This window comes from Somniosus microcephalus, chromosome 7, assembly GCF_052327205.1.
Source record: "Somniosus microcephalus isolate GS21.2 chromosome 7, FLI_Smic_1.0, whole genome shotgun sequence".
In the NCBI taxonomy this organism is placed as follows: domain Eukaryota; kingdom Metazoa; phylum Chordata; class Chondrichthyes; order Squaliformes; family Somniosidae; genus Somniosus; species Somniosus microcephalus.
Genome location: NC_140993.1, coordinates 19,447,268 through 19,472,406, shown reverse-complemented (window position 1 = coordinate 19,472,406; position 25,139 = coordinate 19,447,268). Strand labels below are relative to the sequence as shown.

Below are 25,139 nucleotides of genomic sequence, written 5' to 3'. Positions count from 1 at the left end.
TCACCCAGAGGGTGGTTGGAATCTGGAACTCACTGCCTGAAAGGGTGGTAGAGGCAGGAATCCTCACAACATTCAAGAAGCATTTAGATGAGCACTTGAAACGCCATAGCATACAAGGCTACGGACCAAGTGCTGGAAAATGGGATTAGAATAGACAGGGCCGGCACGGACACGGTGGGCAGAAGGGCCTCTTTCTGTGCTGTATAACTCTATGACTATTCTAACTATTTTTGTGCTACTTCTAAAAGGGTGAGTTTACTATAGAATTGCAGCAGATGAACAGAACAGCACAGCACTACAAACAGAAAGAAAATCAGTAAACCAGGTAATAGGAAACTGGGAACTGTCCATCTCCTTTTAAGCTTGAATTTGTGGTTACAGCTGATGAAAGACTGAAGAATTTATCTGGAATTCTGTAAATATATTCATTTCAACTCAACTCTCCTGTGAATCTACAGATCTTTGCAGCACAGGAAAGTGCGTTTCACAGCAAGAATCAGGTCGGAGTCAGGGGTATTCATACTTGCCATATCTATTTCTTATTCAAAGTACAGAGCACACATTATAAAAAATAAAAAAATTTTTAAAAATGTTTAAAGAGTTTAAAGTTGGTAAGGTACAAGGTATGATTGATTGTTAGGCAAGGGCATTAAGGGTTACGGAACTAAGGCCAGCAGACTGGTGTTGAGATACAGATTAAAATTTGATCTAATTGAATGGCGGAACAGGCTCAAGGAGCTGAATAGTCTACTCTTGTCCTATGTTCCTAAATTCCAACACCTGCTGATACATTAAGATCTGGAAGGAAGTGTAGTAAGTGGGAAGCTAAATAAAGGACAGAGTCAAAGAGGCTGTGGAAATGGGGGTTCAGAGGCACATTGGTGTTGACACTGAAGAGACGAGAAGGTTCTGGTGTGCAGAGAATGAATCCGCGTGCAACAAGACCTGGACAAAATTCCAGCTTGGGCTGACAAGTGGAAAGTAACATTAGTGCCAGGCAATGGCCATCTCCAACAAGAGAAAGTCCGGAAAGTGGATGATGACAGAAGTGAGCGAAGAGAAAGCAAGACTTAAAAAGTGTGGTTCAGATGGGTCAACAAAGCACCTGGATGAGTTGAGAAGAAAGAGAGGATATGAAGCTCTTATTAAGTACAGTACGAGAACCAGAGGCAAGTCAACCCAGGTTTCTGCAGCGATCGACTTGGAATATGCTGACTCTATTTGTGTGACAGAGGCGGGTACTCAACCGCATTTTGAGAAATTGTCCCATCATCCTATTGTGTGGGTGCTACATCGAAAGGCAGAATCAAGTGTTGAAGGTAATAATTAAAGGTGCAAAAGCTCCTGTAAAAAGAGATGTTCAGTTTGTGACTGCAGGGAAAAAGAGAGAAAATTACAAAAGTGAGGGCTATTAGGAACAGATGCTCTGTGGCTGCAGATGTTCTGTGGAAAATTATTCAGGCAAGTCAATATAAACAGCAGAATATGGAAGATGATACTTATTGGACAACTGACTGCCCCACACATGGGAGGACAGCTGGAAGCAGTTCATGAAATAAAAGTTATAAAATATACTCAGTCTTGAACCCCAGCAATAAAAAAAATTGGAAAGGTCCACTAATGTTGTGTTCTGATTGCCTGCATGCCTCTTATGTATGATGCATGTGTTCTCCTGATCTCTTACAGAAACCCTGAAGAAACGGCATAAATGGCTATTTCCGCCAATCTTCCGCCGAAGTTACACCAGGAGATTGGAAGAAACCCCAAGGAAATTCCAGGTGCAGATCTTTCATCAGCATACAACTCCCAGCATACAAATCAGATTTCACAAATACACAAAGTGAAAAAAGATCATAACATTTTTTACGTCCTTGGGTAATTTTTTTTTCCTAAGGTACGTTGAGACTTGTGCCTCAACTTGGCCTTTGGTGGGCTTCCCAACGGCTCAACAAAGTTAATCAGTGAGTAGCTGAGTCGCACACACCAAGACGACCCAGCTTCAATGCCCGGACTGACCTTAGCCAGGCAGCAGTAGAGACAATGGCCCAGAACTTCGGGTCTCCATGGGTGAGTACGCATGGGGTACTCACCCGTAAGCCCAATGGAAGTGCCGGTTTCCCGCATGCGCGGGAAACCGGCACTTCCGTTCCCCTGAAAGCAGGGGTTAAGAGGTCGAACGCGTGCGCAGGAGAGGATGCGCGCATCGAACTTATGTTTTTTTTGTAGGTTTTCCCGGGAGGGTAAGTCTCCAGAAGTTAGACATTTAAAAAGCAGTCGCACGGCCTGCTTTTTACAAGGCAAGTGGTGAATTAATTAAAATTAAAACATTTTTTCCACAGATTTATTATTTTTAAATACTTTAAAGAAAGGTAAGTTTATTTTTTAGCCCCGTTAGAAAATAAAATTATCAAAAATTTAAATTATTGTTTAAAATAGTTACTTCGTGTAATTTATAGTTTTTTAAAAAAATGTGATTTTTAAAAAATTTATTTGAGGTTTTGGTGATGTTTTGGGGCTTGTAGTATTTCTAAGTTTGACAGCACTTCCTGTCAAACATATGAATGAAGCATTCCCTGCGCCAATTGACTCTCCATGGCCCACGTGATCCCAGGGGACGCACCGAACTAACTGCGCCCCTGGGATACGCAAGCACTGCGCGCCGGCAGTTGGAGCAGGCCCAGGATCGGAATCCCACGGGGGCCCACAGCACAACGGCCGGCGCGCCAGGTAAGTGCAGGTCGGGGGCTTACACCTGCGGAAAGCCCCCGACCCGAATTTCTGGGCCGTTACTTTTATCCTCAGTAAGAGGGCGGGGAGTCGGGGGGGGGGGCAGGCGGCGGCGGTGGTGAGGGGGGTGGAGGAAGAAGTCGGCCAACATTCTCACTCCTAATCATTGTCCAGTAATTATCGTTGGAAGCGTGGGTGTGTTTGTTTGAACGTCGAGGGGACAGGATCCCCCCCATAGTCAAATAGCCTACCAACGCTCACAAATAAATAATGGGCACTTCTATAAGGTACCGAGGATGGCTGGTGCCCATGAAAACGTACTCTAGTGAATCACTGAATCATAAGCACAGAAGGAGGCCATTCGGCCCATCGAGTCTGCACAGGTCTTTCAAAGACCAATCCAGTTAGTCCCACTCCCCAGTCCTTCCCCATGTCACTGCAATTTTTTTCTCCTTCAAGTATTTATCCAATTCCCTTCTGAAAGCTGCTACTGAATCTGTATCCACCGCCCTATCAGGCAGCGCATTCCAAATCCTAACCACTCGCTGCGTAAAAAAGTTTTTCCTCATGTCGTCTTTGGTTCGTTTGCCAATCTCGTTGGCGACCCTTCAGCCACTGGAAACAGTTTCTCTTTATTTACTCTCTCTAAACCCTTCATGAAGAGGCAACGAATTCAGAGGAAGGGGTGGCATATTGGTGAGAAAAAAAACCTGCCCTTTGGCACGTAGTGTAATTAAGCAGGAACCAAGGGAAATTGACTGTGCTATTTCAGCTACCATAAATCTATTAGGAATAAACTAAATGACAGGGATAGAGCAATAAAGAAACAGTTAAGTGTAAGCCAGTCATATTATATCTACTCATTTTTAAAACAGCTCATTAATGGATTTAGTTTCCTAGGTTGTGCTTTTTTTAATAAAATTACTGCTGGTTTCAATCTTGAAATGCAGTGCAATGACGTGACTGACAGGCTGAAGTAAACAATGAATTAAATACAATTTTAAAATCTCAATAAAGAAAATCACAATTGTTGGAACTACTTATTTCACTCAGTAGTATTAATTTCGACAACAAAAAAGTGTAGGGACATGGGGAGCATGAAAGTGCTTTGTACATTCAACAGATAAAAATGCTCGAGCATTTTTCAATTTGTTCATGGTTATCGCACTTTGAACATAATTACAATTTATGCATACACACACACACGTACATATAGGCACATTTACATCTACATACAGACAAAGGATTTCCTATGGTGTTGCTCACAGTGAGCCAGAAGATACACTGTTTAATAACCATAGCAGTGTTAACAACAACAACTTGTATTTATATAGTACCTTTAACGTAGTAAAATGTCCCAAGGCGTTGCACAGGAGTATTTTAAGACAAAAAAATTGACACTGATCGACATAAGGATAAATTACAGCAGGTGACCAAAAGCTTGGTCAAAGAGGTAGGTTTTAAGGAGAGTCTTAAAGGAGGAAAGAGAGGTAAGGTAGCGAGGCAGACAGGTTTAGCCAGAGAATTCCAGAGCTTAGGGCCTAGGCAACAGAAGGCACGGCCACCAAAGGTTGAGCGATTATAATCAGGGATCCTCAAGAAGGCAGAATTAGAGGAGCGCAGATATCTCGGGGGGGGTTGTGGGGCTGAAGGAGATTACAGAGATAGGAAGGGGCGAGACCATGGAGGGATTTGAAAACAAGGATGAGACTTTTGAAATCGCGGCGCTACTTAACCAGGAGCCAATGTAGGTCAGTGAGCACAGGGGTGATGGGCAAACGGGACTTGGTGCAAGTTAGGACACGGGCAGCCGAGTTTTGGATGAGCTCAAGTTTACGTAGGGTAGAATGTGGGAGGCCAGCCAGGTGTGCATTGGAATAGTCAAGTCTAGAGGTAACAAAGGCATGGCTGAGGGTTTCAGCAGCTGATGAGCTGAGGCAGGGGCGGAGATGGGCGATGTTACGGAGGTGGAAGTAGGCGGTCTTTGTTATGCTGCGGATATGTGGTCTGAAGCTCATTTCAGGGTCAAATATGACACCAAGGTTGCGAACAGTGTGGTCCAGCCTCAGATAGATGTTCGGGAGAGGGATGGAGTCAGTGGCTGGGGAACGGAGTTTGTGGCGGGGACCGAAAACAATGGCTTTGGTCTTCCCAATATTTAATTGGAGAAAATCGCTGTTCATCCAGAACGGTATGTCGGACAAGCTATGAAGGGCAATATCAGGACCAAATAACATTTTTATTAAATAGCATTATAGGAGTTTTACAGATGCCTTGGGAATTGAATTGTACAAATCTGTTCATTATTCTGTGAAACTGAATGAGTAGTATTCATTTTATTTATATAATATATACCTATGTTTTTTTATCTTATAACCCTTACCATTTTTAAAGCTGAGAATACACAGCAAGATGGCATACAAGATGCGCCACTTGGAGGTAGATATCGGATCATTTACCAGTGTCGGGGAGGAAGATTGGGGTTGTTGAACTGGGGGTGCAGTCCTAAGTTTTGGTAGCAAAAGAGGGCAGGTTTGGGCTTATTAGCAGATGGGGAAATAAGGAGCCTAATAGCATCGGATAATGGGGGGAGCAGGGCAGGGTGTATGCATCCCATATTTGGCAGCACTGGTTTATGACTTTCTAAAGGATCTTTGAAAACATTGAATTTGTTGTTTTGTGATGTGTTCCTGGACGTATATCTGTGCCTGTATGTAACTCTCTCTCTCTCACACAGCTGTAAGTAAATATTAACATCCTAATTACTAACGATCAACAAAACACCAATAATAATTAGAGCTTATTGTTTGTTTCCAGAGTTCAATAGCTAAGATAAGAAAAGGCACTCTGGCCTAGAAATTCGGTGGGCTGCGCCACCAGTTAGCACCCAAAGGGGGCACTTAGTGGGTTTCGCGCCACTGGCCACGCCTCCCGCGAAATTTAGCAGGGCGCTAATGGCGGCGTTAGCCTGTAGTGCTGCGCCGCCACCGATGACGTCATCAGTGTGCGCAGCGCCCCGCTACCGCCCCAATCGTGAAATTTGGTAGCGCCCCCCGCTGTAACGCCGGTCGCAATTTGCGACCAGTTCAGGGGAGCCTACCTGCGACGGTAGAGGCGCTAATTAAAGGAGGTGCGGGGCGGCCATTTTTTTTGCTGGCCGCCTGCCAGCACCTCTTCGCACCGCTGTCCCCGGCCTCCTGAGCACCCACCCCCGCCCCGCGTTGTGCCGGCTGTGTCCCAAGAGCCCGGCACTTCTCCTCGGTGCCGGGCTCTTTTGCCGGCACTCGCGATCTCTGATCGCGCTGCAGCAGGCCTATCCCCTTTAAGAAGGGGAGGAAGGCCTGCAGTACCGCAGCGCGCCGTGCCGCAGCGTGTGGCGCTGCGGCACGTTGCGCTGCGATTTTCAGTTGCAGCACCCCAAGAGGGATGCGGGGCGCCTCAAGCAGCGCCCCGCTTCCGTTTGGGGCGCTGAAACTGAATTTCCGGCTGGCGCTCGCGGCTCCTTCCGGGGCGGTACTTCCCGCGTCCAGGCAAGACTGGCGCCCCAAATGGGGCGCCACTGAATTTCTAGGCCTCTATTTCGCTCCCGCTCTCTGGGGATGGGGGGGCGGAACTTTTACCTTCAAAAACAGGCACGTTTGGGTCGGCTGTGATATTAAAATGTTAAAAATCTGAATCCCGACCCCAACCCGCCACTTTTGGTTTTAACAGGCGGGACCCAGTGGGCAGGCAAGCAACCCGCTCCCAGGAGGCGGGTTGGCCATTTTAAATTTAACCCTGGCTGGCTGAGTTATCCGGGCCTCGAGAAACCCGGCAGCTAAAGGGGGGCGGGGGGGCGAGGGCTGTTGGATTCAGGAGGCAAGTGCCTTTCCACTTACCTGCTGGATCCAGTTTACCTGCTTCACCAACCCCCTGTGATCGAATAACCCCCCCCCCCCCCCAAAACACTTCCGATCTTCTCCACAAACCCTCCAATCCCCCCCCCCGGCCTCTGATCTCCCCCTGCTCCAGCCTCCAATCTACCTTCTAGCCTCCAATCTCCCCCCACCGCTCCAGCAACCGATCTTTCCTCTTGCCTCTGGTCACCGATTCCCACCCCACCCCACTCTCCCACCTCCGCTCCCGGCTGCGGCCTGGTGCCGAAGGCCTACCCGCCGGACAGCTAGCTAACCTCTCAATCTGGCTGGCTGAGGCTGGGAAACGGAGATTTTTAAAAAATGCTAATCAGGTCCTGCTGTTAAATACAGCAGGACCTGCAGGAAACCCTTTTTTTGGGGTATTCCGACCTCAAAGCATCCCCTGCCTTGCCCCGGAGTTAATATCCAGCCCTCTGTCTTTGTGTCCGAGAGTTGTTAGTATTTAGAACATTTATATTTTGTAACCATCAACAAAACACAGGTGATAATCAGGTATTAGAGGCTCTCTTTCTGTTTTCAAAATTCAACTCATTTGTTTAAAAAAAACTCAGATTAGAATTAGGTATGCTTCCCTCTCATCTGAATGTACTTTAATATTGAAATTACCACTAGAAATGTGTATATTGTTTTTCACAATATAAATGTGACAAATGAAGTAAAGATCTATATATTCCATATCAAAAATCAAACAGATGGTATGTGCATGTTCAGACATCAACAATATTTTAATGTCTAATACCTATTCTATGTTTTAATCTAAATAAAGAGGCCACACTTTGGTATTTGATTTCAATAAAGTTACAGAACAAGAAGTCTGTAGGAACTTAAATGCAGACAAACTACTCTCTTCAGACACTGATCCCATCAAGATCTCAATACCTGTTGTCGATGTTTCACATTCCCTTTCGGAGGCTGGTGAAGAAGCCATATGTAGAGGATTGGGTCCACGTTGACTGCAATTCCCTGCACACTGGCCAAAAGAACAGCTCCTAGAAGAAAAGATAAAGGTATCATTGTTTAATTAAATTACTAATTATGCATCATACTTCAGACATTAGGTTAGCTGTAATAACAACAGAAAATGCTGGAAAACTCAGCAGGCCAGGCAACATCCGTGGAGAGAGAAATAGAGTCAACGTTTCAGGTCGAAACCCTTCGTCAGGACTGAAAAAACACAGGACATGAAACAGATTAAAAGGCCAGTTTGGGGGCTGGGAAATGGGGATGAGAGAACAAAAGAGAAGTGAAGAGACATTAAGAGGTATTCAAAACCAGACGAGATGGTGATAGGAGTTGTAAAGAGACAAAAGACGGCTCTAGATTAGGTGTGAAATGCGCTGGCAGAATAAGAGACAGCTGCCATGTGGGAGAGAAAAAAGGGGGAAGGGCACAAAACAAAGGTGTGGATAAAAAATATATGTAAAAATGTAATAGGGGCCGAGGTTATGATCTGAAATTGTTGAACTCGATATCGAGTCCGGAAGGCTGTAAAGTGCCTAATCGGAAGATGAGGTGCTGTTCCTCGAGCTGACGCTGGGTTTCCGTGGAACAATGCAAGAGCCCAAGTACGGTGAGGTCAGAGTGGGAATGGGGCGGTGAATTAAAATGACAGGCGACCGGAAGCTCGGGGTCACACTTACGGACTGAACGGAGGTGTTCCGCAAAGCTGTGTTAGCTTGGAGTCGAGGCAAATCTAAATTAAGCCACAATGAAAAAAAGAGAGGCTTTAAACTGAATTCCAATTCTCTAAAATTAATTTGATGGAGTCACAAGCATCTTGAAAAAATTGTTCATTTCTTCTTAAAAATGGCAATCAATGTTACTCTGGAGTGACGCTGCACGTTGGAAGAATAAGATAGAACAGTACAGACCTGATGGGATACAAGGTTTACGTGCGCACTCCCACTTCCCAATCTCAGACATACTGCGCACGACAGCTGGGTAAAAGGCGCGGAAGGAACGTTGCCACTAAGAAAATTTAATAGTCATACTAAAAGAAGGAATATATGGTGCGTGTTTAGTGCTTTCCTTGGTCCCGATTGGGTTACGCCGATTTCTGCTAATTTACAAGCATTTTTATGTTCGGACGTATGCTAATGAGATTGACAGAAAATCTGAGCGTATTTTGGCATCAGCAGAATGGCGCCATAATGGGTGTTATTTCGGCTGCAACTTCCGGGTTGTGCCTTTGCAGGAAGTTCCAAGCACCTGTGTTTAACAACCATAGTGGGTACAGTAGCATAGTGGTTATGTTACTGGACTATTAATCCCGGAGACACAAGTTCAAATTTAAATTCAGTTAAATAAATCAGGAATAAAAAACTAGCATCGGTAATGGTGACCATGAAACTATCGGAATGTCGTAAAAACTCAACCCACTGATGTCCTTTAGGGAAGGAAATCTGCCGTCCTTACCCGGTCTGTGCTATATGTGACTCCAGACCCACAGCAATGTGGTTGACTCTTAACTGCCCTCTGAAATGGCCTAGCGAGCCACTCAGTTGTATTCAAGAAGACCGGTTCACCACCACCTTCTCGAGGACAACGAGTGATGGGCTGGCCTTTGAAGGCGACGTCCACATCCCATGAAATGAATTTTTAAAAATTGTTAATATAAAATTCTACAATATTGATATTGTGGAATAGTAGTTAGCCTGCAACGCAATGGCAAGAGACAGCAACTGAACAAAATGCTTACTAGGTACACATGGTCCATCTCTGACTCTTCCCTTCCCTTCCTCGACTTCTCCATCTCCATCTCTGGGGATAGGTTATCGACCAATATTCACTACAAGTCCACTGACTCCCACAGCTACCTGGACTACACTTCCTCCCACCCCGCCTCCTGTAAGGACTCTATTCCATTCTCCCAGTTTCTCCGTCTCCGTCGTATCTGCTCCGACGATGCCACGTTCCACACCAGTGCTTCCGACATGTCTTCCTTTTTCCGCAACCGAGGATTCCCCTCTGCCGTGCTTGACACGGCCCTCGACCATGTCCATTCTATCTCCCGCACTTCTGCCCTCACCCCTGCCCCTCCCTCCCGGAACCACGATAGGGTTCCCCTTGTCCTCACCTTTCACCCCACCAGCCTCCACATTCAACGGATCATCCTCCGCCAGTTCCGCTACCTCCAAAGTGATCCCACCACCAAACGCATCTTCCCCTCCCCTCCCCTTTCAGCATTCCGTAGGGACCGCTCCCTCCGAGACACCCTAGTCCACTCCTCTATCACCCCCAACAGCCCTTACCCTTCGCCTGGCACCTTCCCGTGCAAGCGCAGGAGAGGTCACACCTGCCCCTATATCTCCCCCCTTCCCACTGTCCAGGGCTCCAAACACCCCTTCCAGGTGAAACAGTGATTTACTTGTACTTCTTGCAATCTAGTATACTATATTCGCTGCTCACGATGCGGTCTCCTCTACATTGGGGAGACCAAACGCAGATTGGGTGGCCGCTTTGCAGAACACCTCCGTTCAGTCAGTAAGGGTGACCCCGAGCTTCCGGTCGCCTGTCATTTCAATTCACCGCTCCATTCCCACTCGGACCTCACCGTCCTTGGCCTCTTGCATTGTTCCACGGAAGCTCAATGTAAACTCGAGGAACAGCACCTCATCTTCCGATTAGGCACTTTGCAGCCTTCGGACTCAATATCGAGTTCAACAATTTCAGATCACAGCCTCGGCCCCTATTACATTTTTACTTATATTTTTTTTCCACCCCTTTGTTTTGGGTCTTCCTTCCCCCCCCCTTTTTTTTCTCTCTCCCACATGGCAGCTGTCTCTCATCCTGCCAGTACACTTCACACCTAATCTGAGCCGTCTTTTGTCTCCACTGTCCTATTACCATCTCGTCTGGTTTTGAATACCTCTTGACTTCTTTTGTTCTATCGCAGCCCTGCCTTTGATCTATTTTATTTCCTTTCCAGTTTTGAAAAAGGGTTTCGACCCGAAACGTTGACTCTAATTTCTCTCCACGGATGTTGCCTGACCTGCTGAGTTTTTCCAGCATTTTCTGTTGTTATTACACAAAAAAGGTGCTCAAGGCCCTGGGGGCATATTTATACAATTCTAGTATTGATGCAAAGCAGCTTCCACATCACACTGACACTAAAGTTGCAGTATAACTCTGAGGTTGGAGCCAGTTCCCCTGGAAACACGGGTTTGAAATCATATTGGGCCCACTGTCTAGGGCCCCAAACACCCCTTCCAGGTAAAACAGCAATTTACTTGTACTTCCTGCAATTTAGTATACTGTATTCGCTGCTCACAATGTGGTCGCCTCTACATTGGGGAGACCAAACGCAGATTGGGTGACCGCTTTGCGGAACACCTCCGTTCAATCCGTAAGGGCGACCCCGAGCTTCCGGTTGCCTGTCACTTTAATTCACCGCTCCACTCCCACTCAGACCTCACCGTCCTCGGCCTCTTGCATTGTTCCACGGAAGCTCAGCATAAGCTCGAGGAATAGCACCTCATCTTTCGATTAAGCACTCTACAGCCCTCTGGACTCAACATAGAGTTCAACAATTTCAGATCATAACCCCGGCCCCTATCACATATATATATACATTTTAATTATTTTTTTATCCCCACTTTTGTTTGGCCTTTTTTCTTCCCCCCACACATGGCAGCTGTCCGTCATTCTGCCAGCGCAATTCACACCTCATCTAGAGCCAGTCAACCTGTCCTATTACCACCTCTTCTTGCCTTGAATATCTCCCAATGTCTCTGTGTCTCTCAATCTCTCCTGCTTTCTATCCTACCACTGACCTTCCCTTTTGTTCATCCATCCCCTCCCCCTTTTCCCAGCCCCCAACTTGCTTCACAATCTATTCCTTTTCCTGCTTTTTTCCAGTTCTGACGAAAGGTCATCGACCTGAAACGTTAACTCAGTTTCTGTCTCCACGGACGCTGCCCTGGCCTGCTGAGTTTTTCCAGCGTTTTCTGTTGTTATTTTGGTTTAAAAGGTGCGCAGGGAGTCAGTTTTAAACCTACCAGGAGTTAATTTAAATGTTTAGGGAGTGGAGACAACCATCCCCCTCCTACTCTCTAAACACTCGCTAAACACATTTACATTTACATTTTCATTGTTGAGAGAGAAAACCCCTGCACATATTCACAGAGATCTCTCCTGAGCTGGAGAATTGAAAGGATTCTGTCTGGCTTGACATCTATAGTGCAGCTACAAATGCACCAGACATCTGTTGGATGCAATGTTTAGCCAATGGGGACAAACTGCATCAATCGGCGTTACACTGGCTGGAGAGTCTAGAACCAGGGGGCATAGTCCCAGGATAAGAGGTCGGCCATTTAGTTCTGAGAGGAGGAGAAATTTCTTCACTCAGAGGTTTGTGAATCTTTAGAATTCTCTGCCCCAGAGGGCTGTGGATGCTCAGTCGTTGAGTACATTCGAGGCCGAGAGAGATAGACTTTTGGACTCTATGGAATATAGGGATCAGGCAAGAAAGGAGAGTTGAGGTCGAAGATCTGTCATGACCTTATGGAATGGTGGAGCAGGCTCGAGGGCCCACATGGACTACTCCTGCTCCTATTTCTTATTTTCTGTACAACAGCAGTGTCATGAATCTTATCATGACTCATGAAGTAACACTGGGCGGCCAGCTGGTGGCGCCGTCCAAGGAGTATAAATACTCGGGCATGGACCCAGCTTGCTCAGGATGTTTCTGTAACCAGGAACTAGTGATGTAACTAGAATCTCATGGTTGTGAAACAGTTGATTAAAGCCTTGTTTTATACTCAAACCAAGCACTCAGCAGTCTTTCTACATCAAGCAGCTCTTCCTTTTGGATCAATGTTGCCAAGTTCCTGACATTCTCTATTGGCACGGGCAACATGACCAACCCAACAGTAAAAAAAATACAGGTTTTAAATAAAATATAAATACCTAAAAGTATATATACACCCAATAAAATGTGTTCAATTGGCCATGATTTCAATGGGCTGAAGGGGAAGCTCTCAATAAACCTATTGTCACGTAGATGTTACCTAACTCCGAGTATAAAGCAGGCAGCAGCAGGCAGTGTATTAGTAACACAGAATCCCATCCCCGTCAGCAAGAACCATTTTAGTGAATGAATGCAAGAACGATTCCGCTGTACTACAAGGCTTGCCAACTACTACAAAGAATTCTTCACCTCAACTTACAAAGTTTGCAAACAACTTGAGGTATTACTAAGGTTTTAGAGAGGATCATTACTACCTCCGTGCTTTTATTTTCGATGCCTCTTCTAACCTAGAACTCTATTTGTTTTTTAAACAGTCTTATCAACCCAAGTTGCTGCCTTTAATGCTCAATTAACCAGTATCCTCAAATCCCTTTGCTAAAAATGTCCCATTTGTCCAACATATTAGTCATAGTCAACATTCCACAGTGTCAGCTGTGGTTCAGTGGGTAGCACTCTCACCTCGAGTCAGAACTGTCTTACTCCAGAGACTTGAGCACAAAATCTAGGCTGACTCTCCAGTGTGGTACTGAGAGAGTGCTGCACTGTCGGAGGTGCCGCTTTTCGGATGAGATGTTAAACCGAGGCCACATCTGCCCTCTCAGGTGGACGTAAAAGATCCCATGGCTCTTTTCGAAGAAGATCGGGGGAATTCTCAATATTGTTCTAGCCAATATTAATCCATCAATCAACATGACAAAAAAAGATTTATTTTATTTGTTCACGGGATATGGGCGTCGCTGGCAAGGCCAGCATGTATCGCCCATCCCTAATTGCCCTCGAGAAGGTGGTGGTGAGCCGCCTTCTTGAACCGCTGCAGTCTGTGATACATCTTTGTAGCGGTTTGGTACAACTGAATGGCTTGCTAGGCAGTCAAGAGTCAACCACATTGCTGTGCATCTGGAGTAACTTATAGGCCAGACCGGGTAAGGAGAGCAGGTTTCCTGCCCTAAAAGACATTCGTGAACCAGATGGGTTTTTTATGGCAATCCGGTAGTTTCATGGTCATCATTACCAATACCAGCATTTTAATTCCCATCATCGCTGGTCTTCGACCTCAACTCCACTTTCCTGCCCGATCTCCATATGCCCCGATTCCCCGAGAGTCCAAAAATCTATCTCAGCCTTGAATATACTCAACGATTCAGCATCCACAGCACTTTGGGGTCGAGAATTCCACAGATTCACAACCCTCAGTAAAGAAATTCCTCCTCATCTCAGTCTTAAATGGCTGACCCCTTATCCTGAGACTATGGCCCCTATAGTTCTAGACTCTCCAGCCAGGGGAAACAATCTTTCAGCATTTACCCCGTCAAGCACTCGAGGCTACAAAAATGGCCTCATAAAAATACAGAATTCGAACAGGTGTTTGGGCAGATTCACAGAGGCCTGCGTTCAATTTAAAAATTTGTCCATCCCAGATGATGAAAATTTAGCACCTCAATTAAAATTTAATAAACTGATGTATAACTTTTTTTTTCGAGGTATCAAAGGTTCTAGAAATAGCACAGAAATACTGGTTCCTTTGTGCTAGAGAGTCCAGTCTATTAGCACTGCATGTTGCGCTGACTCACAGCAAATCTGCTGTAAATCACCGAGAGGGAAATATCTCGCTCTGCTTAACTTTAGTTCAGGCACAGCCAGGAAAAAAGTGTGCACTGTTACTTAGCTCGTTGCCAAAATGGCTCAGTGATCCGCATTCCACACAGGCTTTAGCAATTAGCTATCCCAGGGTACCGCAATCATTTTGTGTTACATCCCCGGTACAAGAATGAAAGCTGAAGCAGAAATTACAGATCTCGAATTGGAAGGCATGTAAAAAAAAACTTGCGCAGTTACTGGCGGTTTCGGGAGTACAATACTGTCTCCTTGTAAAGTGCTGTAGCAACTTTTCAGGGACAGAATGTCCCCGCATTTTATCTTCAACCAGTGAACTAGACCCAAAAAAAAGGGCAAGTGACTCAAAGTTCAAACAGTAAAATCTTATTCTTTCCCAGTTTATTTATCAAGACCAAAGCCTGCACTATCTTTGATGCCTTTTCAAGAAAACATCATAAATCAACAATGACTCCAGCAGTCCTGAACCATCGAATAAAAGGGGCACGGCTGCAACAGAATGAATGCATGTTAGTGAAAATTTATTTGTTGTTACTTCATCCAAGAAATCATATTGTTGATAAGCAGCCAAAAATTTTTTTTTAAATAAGTTTTAATTATATGTTGACTTATCCTGTTGACATCCTTTACCATACCAGTATTTGTGTGAACAATTGTCCCTCTGTGAACACTCCTGCTATCATGAAGAGGATGGATGTTAATAAGAACATAAGAAATAGGAGCAGGAGTAGGTCATTCGGCCCCTCGAGCCTGCTCCGCCATTCAGTGAGATCATGGTTGATCTTCGACCTCAAGTCCACTTTCCCGCACTACCCCCATATCCCTTGGTTCCCATCGCATCCAAAAATCTATCGATCTCAGTCTTGAATATACTCAACGACTGAGCACCCACAGCCCTCTGGGGTAGAGAATTCTGAAGCTGAGGAAAACACATGAAACATGCTTACTGACAGACATCTTTGGGAAAAAAACATTTGAATGTGAACAAGTGGATGAAAAACTCAGGTCAGATTTGATGCCAGACAAGTTTGGGGCAACAATTCGAGAGAGTAAAAAGAACATATTTGTTTTGGCCCATACTATTAATTTTGCTTTACTTGTCCATTAAAAATAAACATAAATGGGAAAAAGAGTTGTAAAACATTTTTAGCATGGTTAATTTTAAACAGTCTTTGTTTCCTGGTCTCATGGAAGTCTTGTTGTTACCATCTTTTATTTCAACAGGAGAGCCAGCAATGTAACTTAGTACTGACAAAGTTACAAGTCAATTACAGTATCCTGTGTACAACGCTTAGTCTTCAATTGGAAAGCTTCTAAATTCTGGTAATTGGTAGATTAACAATCAGTACCCCGTTGGCATCACAAGATAGTCATAAATTTCGACAAACGCAATCATGCATCAAGGGCATAATGGAGCCTCTCAGCTATCATCTGCAAACTCACAGCTGAAAAGCAGAAGCCAACAGACATATGAAAGTGTTTTCAATTACAACCACGCAAATGACTCTTGACAAGTATCATACTCCATGAGCAGGGAATTGGGGAGTGCCATTACTTCATTATAACTCACTCATACTGAAATCTGACAGTCATCAAAATTTGGCCAATTTAACAAAAAAAATGCCAGTTTTATCAATGATATTGTCATTTCTCCCATCAGTTTTAGCTCCCGCTGGAAAATTAAGGCTACTTCTAGTCATATTTTTTTTTATCTAAACAGCATAAATTTCTACACAGCTTCATTCAAAAGTATCGTTCTTGGTCACCGTGCATCTACATAAAATAACTGGGAATACAGTTACCCTGGAATCTCATTTTGGGGAATGCAAATTGGTCAAATGTTAAGCGCTACACACGTGTCATTGCAATGGAATAGCCCTGGATTTGGAAGCAACTTTGTTGTATTCAGTATTGGAGGGACAAGACTCGGGAAGTAAAAGGGATTTCCAGGACCTAGCAGTATTGGGGTCTAGCAGCTTTGTGGAATACGGGGGGGGGGGGGGGGGGGGCCTTAGGAGAAGGAGGCCCAAACTGCCCTCTTTCCAACCATTACGCCCCGATCCCCCCACCATGTTCCCACCAGTCAGCCTGCTCCTCCGACCTGTACGCAGGCCCATTTGCGGCCCGAGATAACCATTAGCCAGTTCCTGTCTTTAAGTCCCTGCCTTAAAGGATTTAAGGATCATTTTCTGCTTATTGAAATTAATGGGAAAGGAAATCAGAGGCTATGGAATTTCCAAATATGCCTTCCCAACACATGAAGTGAAAAGGTTACCCTTTAGTGCACTTAACAAGTTTGTCAACTGTTACAATTGTTAATAAACACAAATTTTGATAAACAAAAACACATTACAACATAGGACATTCAAAAGTTCACTGTTAATGTATTTTCCCAGTTCTTAAATAAATGGAATCTCAATTCTGAAAAGGTTCAGAAGTGAGATATTTTTAAGTGTCATTATCAACCTTTCAATGGAGGAAAAACAAATCCAGAGTCAATGAACAATCTTTGTTAACCGTTAGGAAGGAAGACAAAGAGACCACAGCTGCTGCTCATCATAGGTGCATTAATCAGAGTTCTTATCTAACTGAGCACTTCACAATAAAAAGGGTTTTGATATTTTAAATGACACCTGCCTGAGATAAATCTTTTTTGAGAATTCAAATTTCAGTTTGTTTCAAATCCTTCTGGAAAAGAAATCAAAGAAACTCTCAAATCGTAAAAGGGCGAGAGGACACGCCCTCCTACCCTTCAATGTCTGTTGAAGCACAGACTGCAGAAAATTTCTACAAATGCAGAGATGTGGTTGGAAGCTCCCTGTAACATTTCTGAGGTAAAAACATCAAAGTTAAAAACCCAAGCTTTTGAGGCTGGCTGAGGCCATGAAGTACGAACTTAAAGGAAGCATTAAAAGACGCAAAGGCAATTCAAAATTAGCAAATTCATGCTATTGTGAAAGATGTATTTTATTTTACATGGTAGGTGCTTCTGAGCTACAAGCTGAAAGTGACGAGAGCACATTTCATAAGAACATAAGAATTAGGAGCAGGAGTAGGACATACGGCCCCTCGAGCCTGCTCCGCCATTCAGTAAGATCATGGCTGATCTTCGACCTCAACTCCACTTTCCTGCCCGATCCCCATACCCCTTGAATGCTCTAGAGTCCAGAAAGCTATCCACCTCAGCCTTGAATATACTCAACGAGTCAGCATCCACAGCCCTCTGGGGCAGAGAATTCCAAAGATTCACAACCCTCTGAATGAGAAATTCCTCCTCATCTCAGTCTTAAATGGCCGACCCCTTATCCTGATACTATGCCCCCTCGTTCTAGATTCTCCAACCAGGGAAAACATCCTCTCAGCATCTACCCTGTCAATCCCCCTCAGAATCTTATATGTTTCAATGAGATCACCTCTCATTCTTCTAAACTCCAGAGAGTATAGGCCCAATCTACTCAATCTCTCCTCACAGGACAACCCTCTCATCCCAGGGGTCAATCTAGTGAACGTTTGTTGCACCGCCTCTAAGGCAAATATGTCCTTCCTTAGATAAGGAGACCAAGTCTGTGCACAGTACTCCAGGTGTGGTCTCATCAAGGCCCTGTACAATTGTAGCAAGACTTCCTTACTCTTATACTCCAACCCCGTAGCAATAAAGGCCAACATGCCATTTGCCTTTCTAATTGCTTACTGTACCTGCATGCTAACTCTCTGTGTTTCTTGTACAAGGACATCTAAATCTCTCTGGACACCAACATTTAATACTCTGTTTTCCTATTCTTCCTACCAAAGTGAATAACCTCACATTTCCCCACATTATACTCTATCTGCAACCTTATTGCCCGCTCACTTAACCCGTCTATATTCCTTTGCAGCCTCTTGTGTCCTCCTCACACCTTACTAAATTTCAATCTGCAAAGCTCCATGACCAAACAATTAAACTCTTGGGCCTGAATTTGCAGTCAGAGGCTTCCCGCGGGCGAAGGCCTCTGAACCGCAAGGAAAGTAGGAACCTCCCTGATGGTCCCAGAGGTTCAAACACTTGCGCTCCTGGGCCTCTACACGTGTGCATGCATAAAGGCCCACGTATCCCAGGGGCATATGCGGTTCGTTAGCGCCCCTGGGATCACGTGAGCCTGGCCAATCAAAAAGGGGATCCCCATTAACCTTATGGGGATTCCATTTACGTACAGAATCCCCATGAGCATGAATAGGAATGCCCTAAAAGAAAAACAATTACACACCAATTAAATAAAAAATTACATATTCAAAATTAATTAAAATACATTTTAAAACAAAATTTTAATTTTTGAAAACTAAATTGAAATGTTTTAAAGCGGTAAAAAATAATTTAAACTAATTTTAAAGGGTTTTTTATGTTTAAATAATTTTTTTTTAAGTTTTAATATTTATTTAAACTCTTACGCTGGTAAAAGAAGGCCTTATGCCTGCTCTTGCCAGGCGTAAGAGTTTCGCGGGCATTCGCTGGGCAGCAGTTGGGCAAATAGCCCAACCCTCCGCCAGCGAATGTCCATTTCCCGGGGATGCGATGGATCGGTCAAGCTGAACACTTGACAGATCGCAATTTCAGGGTTTTCGCGCATGGGCATCGCCCGCGGAAACCCGGAACTTGCAGGGCACATACAGCCGCGTACGCACAGAGTACCCCATCACAGGGCCCGGATTTTAGCAACAATTAAAGTAATTGGGCCCAAGCACCGATTTCAACATTGCCGTGCAACGACAGCTTGTAGCCTTAAAAGAACATGCCTTTATAATTTGGCTGAAAAATTTTGCTTTACGTGGTATAATCCTTTTTAAAAAAAACCTCAATCTTTATTTTACCACGAACAGTGCCGTGGGAGGTCAGCCACTAACATAATAAAAACTGAAGCCTAACCGCAGTTCCTGTCCAACACTCTTCGGGTGTCCCATTTGGTACCAGTTAAATTTATATACAAATCTCTTCCAGCTGATTGCTAAAATTTATTGGCCCATAAATTCCGTTCCCTACGGGTGTGTACGCGCTGTGTACTCACCCGCAGGGCCAACGGAAGTGCCGGTTTTAGGCATGCACTGCGCATGCGCTGGAAACCGGAACTTCCATTCTGTGAAGGGCTTCACAGGTCAAATGCCTGCGCCGGAGAGGCAGCGCGTACGGCTGAAACGTCCGTTTTTTTCCCACAGTTGCTTCAGTCCAGATAAGTTGGAAACAGCTGCGCCTGGAAAAGCAGGAGCAAGGCCTGCTTTTACCAGGCTAAGAGGTGAAGTAAAAAAAAAAAAATGTTTCCACTGATTTATCATTTTAAAATACTTTTTTTTTTTAAAAAGTTTATTTTTTAGCCCCGTTAAAAACTTTAATTATTTTTTCAAAAATTTAAATTTTTGTTTAAAATTGTAATTTATAGTCATTTTAAAAATCTGATTTTTTTTTAATTTTTATTTATTTCAAGTTTTACTTATGTTTTGGGGCTTCTATTCATAGATTTGACAGGTCTTCCTGTCAAATCTATGAATGGAGATCCCCTGCTCTGATATGGCATGGCAGATATGGTATGGTATGGCAGCTGTAGCTGCTATGATCGGAAAGCCCTGCAGCGGGTAGTCAAAACTGCCCAACGCATTACCGGCACCCGGCTACCGACCATAGAGCACATATACCAGAAACGCTGTTTACGGAGGTCACGGTCCATCATCAAAGACCCTACCCACCCCAGCCACAGTCTGCTCGCCCTCCTGCCATCTGGGAGACGCTACAGATGCATTCGCACCCGTACGACCATGATGCGCTATCAATTACTCATAAAAGACTGAGAGTTAAGAGAGTAACTAAAGGCTTTTATTAACAAAAGAATGAAGGTCTGCCTCGAGTGGTCGACCGGTCCAGAAATACAAAGGGCTGGGGAGCAGTCACCTTTATACTAGGACTTGTGGGAGGAGTCAGCCGAGGCATGTCCAGGCATGTACACAGTGGAATACAAACAGTGGTTTACCACATTCACCCCTTGTTTAAAATTGAGTCCGGCGGGGTGAAGTGTATTAAAAGTTAGTGTATTGGAGTCTCTCCGGAGGTCTTGTCTGCCGCTGTGATCGGCGTGGCGACGGCAGGGGTAGTGGAGCTTCCGGCGTCGAGTCCTGCGTAGGCTGTGGCACAGGCGTGTCGTCCTCGTAGATGTCGAGCGGGTCGCGGGACCCAGGCCTGCCGTCTGCTGGGGCTGGATATCGGATCGTGGGGGGGGGGGGGGGGGGGGGGGTGGTAGTGAGTAGTGGGTTACTGCGGCCCCCGAGGGTGCAAGGTCTCTTATGGAGACTGTGTCCTCCCGCCCGTCCGGGTATGCAATGTAAGCATACTGGGGGTTGGCGTGGAGGAGGTCGACCCTCTCGACCAGGGGGTCCGTTTTATGGGTCCTCACGTGCCTTCTCAGTAGGACCGGCCCTGGGGACGTCAGCCATGGCGGGTAGCGATGTCCCCGATGTGGACTTCCTTGGGAAGACAAACATTTTCTCATGAGGGGTGGCGTTAGTGGCAGTGCAGAGCAGTGACCGAATAGAGTGGAGCGCATCGGGGAGCACATCCTGCCAGCGGGAGGTTCGAAGGCCCCTAGACTTTAAGGCTAGCAGGGCGGCCTTCCAAACTGTCGCATTTTCTCTTTCCACCTGTCCGTTCCCCCGGGGGTTGTAACTGGTGGTCCTGCTTGTGGCAATACCCCTAGTTAGCAGGTACTGACGGAGTTCGTCGCTCATAAACGATGAGCCCCGGTCGCTATGGATATAGCTGGGGAAACCGAACAGGGTGAAGAGGTCGTTCAGACATTTAATGACCGTGGCACTGGTCATGTCCGGGCAGGGGATGGCGAACGGGAAACGGGAGTACTCATCAATAATATTGAGGAAGTACACATTGCGGTCGGAGGAGGGGAGAGGCCCTTTAAAATCAACGCTCAGGCGCTCGAAGGGGCGAGTGGCTTTTATCAGGTGGGCCCTGTCTGGTCTATAAAAGTGCGGTTTGCACTCAGCGCAGACTTGGCAGTTCCTGGTCATGGTCCTGACCTCCTCAATAGAGTAAGGCAGGTTGCGGGCCTTGATGAAGTGGAAGAACCTGGTGACTCCCGGGTGGCAGAGGTCATTGTGGAGGGCCCGCAGTCTATCGATCTGCGCGCTGGCGCAGGTGCCACGCGATAGCGCATCCGGGGGTTCATTGAGCTTCCCGGGCCGGTACAAGATCTCGTAATTGTAGGTGGAAAGTTCGATTCTCCACCTCAAGGTCTTGTCATTTTTGATTTTGCCCCTCTGCTTGTTGTTAAACATGAAAGCAACTGAACGTTGGTCAGTGAGCAGGGTAAATCGTTTTCCGGCCAGGTAGTGCCTCCAATGACGCACAGCCTCCACAATCGCCTGGGCCTCCTTCTCAACAGCGGAGTGTCTGGTCTCCGGGCCTTGGAGGGTTCGTGAAAAGAAGGCCACGGGTCTCCCCGCCTGATTGAGGGTAGCGGCCAGGGCAAAGTCGGATGCGTCGCTTTCCACCTGGAAGGGGATGGATTCGTCCACTGCGTGCATGGTGGCTTTGGCAATGTCTTCCTTGATACGGTGGAAGGCTAAGCGGGCCTCTGCCGTCAAGGGAAAAGAGGTGGACTTGATCAGCGGATGGGCCTTGTCCGCATAGTAGGGGACCCACTGGGCATAATAGGAGAAAAACCCTAGGCACCTCTTCAGGGCCTTGAGGCAGTGGGGCAGTGGGAGTTCCATAAGGGGACGCATCCGGTCGGGGTCGGGGCCGATGACTCTGTGTTCCACAACACAGCCAAGGATGGCGAGGCGGTTTGTGCGGAATATGCACTTCTCCTTGTTATATGTCAGGTTCAGGAGTTGGGCGGTGCGGAGGAATTTTTCAAGGTTTGCGTCATGGTCCTGCAAGTCACGGCCGCAGATGGTCACATTGTCCAGATATGGGAAAGTGGCCTGCAACGCATTTTGATCTACCATCCGGTCCATCTCCCTTTGGAAGACGGAGACCCCGTTGGTGACGCCAAAGGGAACCCTAAGGAAGTGGTAGAGGCGGCCGTTTGCCTCAAAGGCAGTATACTGGCGGTCCTCAGGGCGGATAGGGAGCTGGTGGTACGCTGATTTCAGGTCAATGGTCGAGAAGACGCGGTACTGCGTGATCTGGTTGACCATATCAGCTATGCGGGGGAGTGGGTAGGCGTCCAGCAGGGTGTAGCGATTTATTGTCTGGCTGTAGTCGATGACCAGGCGCTGCTTCTCCCCGGTCTTAACAACCACAACCTGGGCTCGCCAGGGGCTGGTGCTGCCCTCAATAATCCCTTCCTTCAGGAGCCGCTCCACTTCGGTTTTAATGAAAACCCTGTCCCCGGCACTGTATCGCCTGCTCTTTGTGGCGATGGGCTTACAGTCGGGGGTGAGGTTAGCAAAGTGGGGGGGGGGGGGGGGTGACTCCGAGTGTGGAGAGGTTGCACCTGGTGCGCGACGGGCAATTTGGGAGCTGCTGGCTGCGGACTGTGAGTGGGGGTAGGGGTCCACCGTACGCCATCGTAACACTTTTAAGGTGGCACTGAAAATCTAACCCCAGCAGGACGGCAGCGCAGAGGTCGGGCAGGACCAGAAGTTGAAAATGATCCTACACGGTCCCGTCTACTACGAGTGTCACTACGCAGTAGCCGCCGATGTCCGCCGACTGGGACTCGGAGGCCATAGAAATCCGCTGGTGCGCAGGCAGGACTGGGAGAGAGCAACGCCGCACCGTGTCGGGGTGGATGAAGCTCTCCGTGCTCCCAGAGTCAAAAAGGCAGATTGTATCGTGGCCATTTACCTTAATGTCCATTGTGGAACTGGCCAGCTGGTGCGGTCTCGCTTGGTCCAGTGTAACGGATGCCAGCGTAGGGGTCGGTGTGTCGCTGCGGGTATCAGATGAGGCGGTGTTGGGGGCCTGCTGCGTTCCGGCTGTCGTCCAAGATGGCGGCGTCCATGATCCCCATGTGGCTGGAGGCGTCCAAAATGGCTGCTGTACCGGTGGTTCGCACATGGCCGGGGAGGCCCAAGATGGCGGCCCGCATGGCCCACACGCGGCGCTGCTGGGGTTCGGGGTGGCTTTGGCCCTGCAGACGTTAGCGTAGTGTCCCTTCTTCCCGCAGCCCGAGCAGATCGCGTTTTTCGCCGGGCAGCGCGCTCTGGGGTGTTTTGCCTGGCCACAGAAGTAGCATTTCTGGCCTTGGGGCACTGCTGTCTGGCCTTGGGACACTGCTGCGGTAGTTGGGCCGTTGTTGGGGTGTGGCTGGGGTGGCACGGCGCTATGAGGCGGTCCTACCGTGTCCCAGGCTGTCATTCCCCGCGGCGTCCACGGTGCAGAGGAGTAGGCATCCATGCCCCGGTAGGCTGCATCCAATGATGGCCTCTGAACTCGCACTTTGTTGAGGTCGAGGTCACTCTGCTCCAACAGTCGCTGTCGGGTGTAATTGGATCTGTGGCCCGCTACAAAAGCATCCCGGATAAGTTCCTCTGTGTACACGGCGGCCTTTACATCCTTACAACCACAGGCCCGGCCAAGCACAGACAGTGCCTGAAGGTATTCCACGGTCGATTCCCCAGGTTGTTGTTTACGACTCCCCAGAAGGTGCCTGGCGTACACTTCGTTCACTGGCCGCGTGTACTGTTCCTTGAGGAGCTTGATAGCGTCCGCGTACGAGGTCGCGTCTTGGATGACCGAGTACACTCGGTGGTTCACTTTGGAGGTCAGGACATCCAGTTTGTCCTCGTCCGATTTGATTGCTGCGGAGGCGGTCAGGAATTTTTCGAAACACTTAAGCCAGCGAGTAAACTTGGTGGATGAGTCCGCCTCCCGATGATCTAAGTCCAGGCATGCTGGTGTGAGGATCTTCTCCATTATAAAAATTTTGTTAATAAAATTGATGCGCTATCAATTACTCATAAAAGACTGAGAGTTAAGAGAGTAACTAAAGGCTTTTATTAACAAAAGAATGAAGGTCTGCCTCGAGTGGTCGACCGGTCCAGAAATACAAAGGGCTGGGGAGCAGTCACCTTTATACTAGGACTTGTGGGAGGAGTCAGCCGAGGCATGTACACAGTGGAATACAAACAGTGGTTTACCACAGACCAGATTTAGGAACAGCTTCTTTCCCAGGGCTGTCATCCTACTGAACTCCACAAATAAACTCTAAAGCCTGCACATCTGCCAATGCACTTTATTATGGTTATGCTTATGTTAATGTATTACAAGCCAAATGTATGTTGAATGTTTAAATGTCTTAATCTAAATGTACACTCTCGGGAGCCGCAAGCCTACATTTCGTTGTACTGCACTTGTGCACTAACAATGACAATAAAAGTTGATTTGATTTTGATTTGATTGGTTCCCCATGGCCCACGTGATCCCAGGGACGCTGCGAATTACCTGCGCCCCTGGGATACGCGGGCCCTGCGCACCGGCAGTTTGAAAAGGCACAGCAACGGAACTCTGCGCCTCCCGGGAGCCCTCCGGTCCAGGCGGAGATTTTTCCAAATCGCAGCCCTCCGCCCGCGGGAGGGCTGCGAACAGAATTTCTGGGCCAATATTTGTAACTCAGTGAAATAGCAAAACTTCATAACGAAGAGAAGTGACAAAAAAAAAAGAAACAATCAAATCATTCAAAGTACCGCTTGAAAATAGTTGAATGCGTGGCATTGCTTTCCCGCTCAGCCTGCTGACTGCAGGCTCAAAATAAGGTTTCTTACCTCGTAAAGCGGCAAATGTCATAATTAAATGATTAAAGTTAGGCATAAAGTTATCTTTTATGTCTTTGAGTACATTCACCCACATTTTACATAAAGAAAAAGACTTGCATTTATATAGCGCCTTTCACAATCTCAGGACATCCCAGAGCACTTTACAGCCAATGAAG

The 25,139-nt window shown here is 46.7% G+C and overlaps 1 protein-coding gene across 4 annotated transcripts in view; it reads right to left on the bottom strand.

Annotated features, from left to right (window-relative positions):
- vps13b (vacuolar protein sorting 13 homolog B) overlaps positions 1 to 25,139 on the bottom strand; it is a 1,087,794-nt gene that overhangs the window by 586,951 nt on the left and 475,704 nt on the right. For all 4 annotated transcript variants that reach the window (XM_085992288.1, XM_085992290.1, XM_085992289.1 and 1 more), the window contains exon 20: positions 7,524 to 7,633. In XM_085992288.1, coding sequence (XP_085848414.1) covers positions 7,524 to 7,633 — 110 coding nt within the window. The remainder of the gene's footprint in view (positions 1 to 7,523; positions 7,634 to 25,139) is intronic.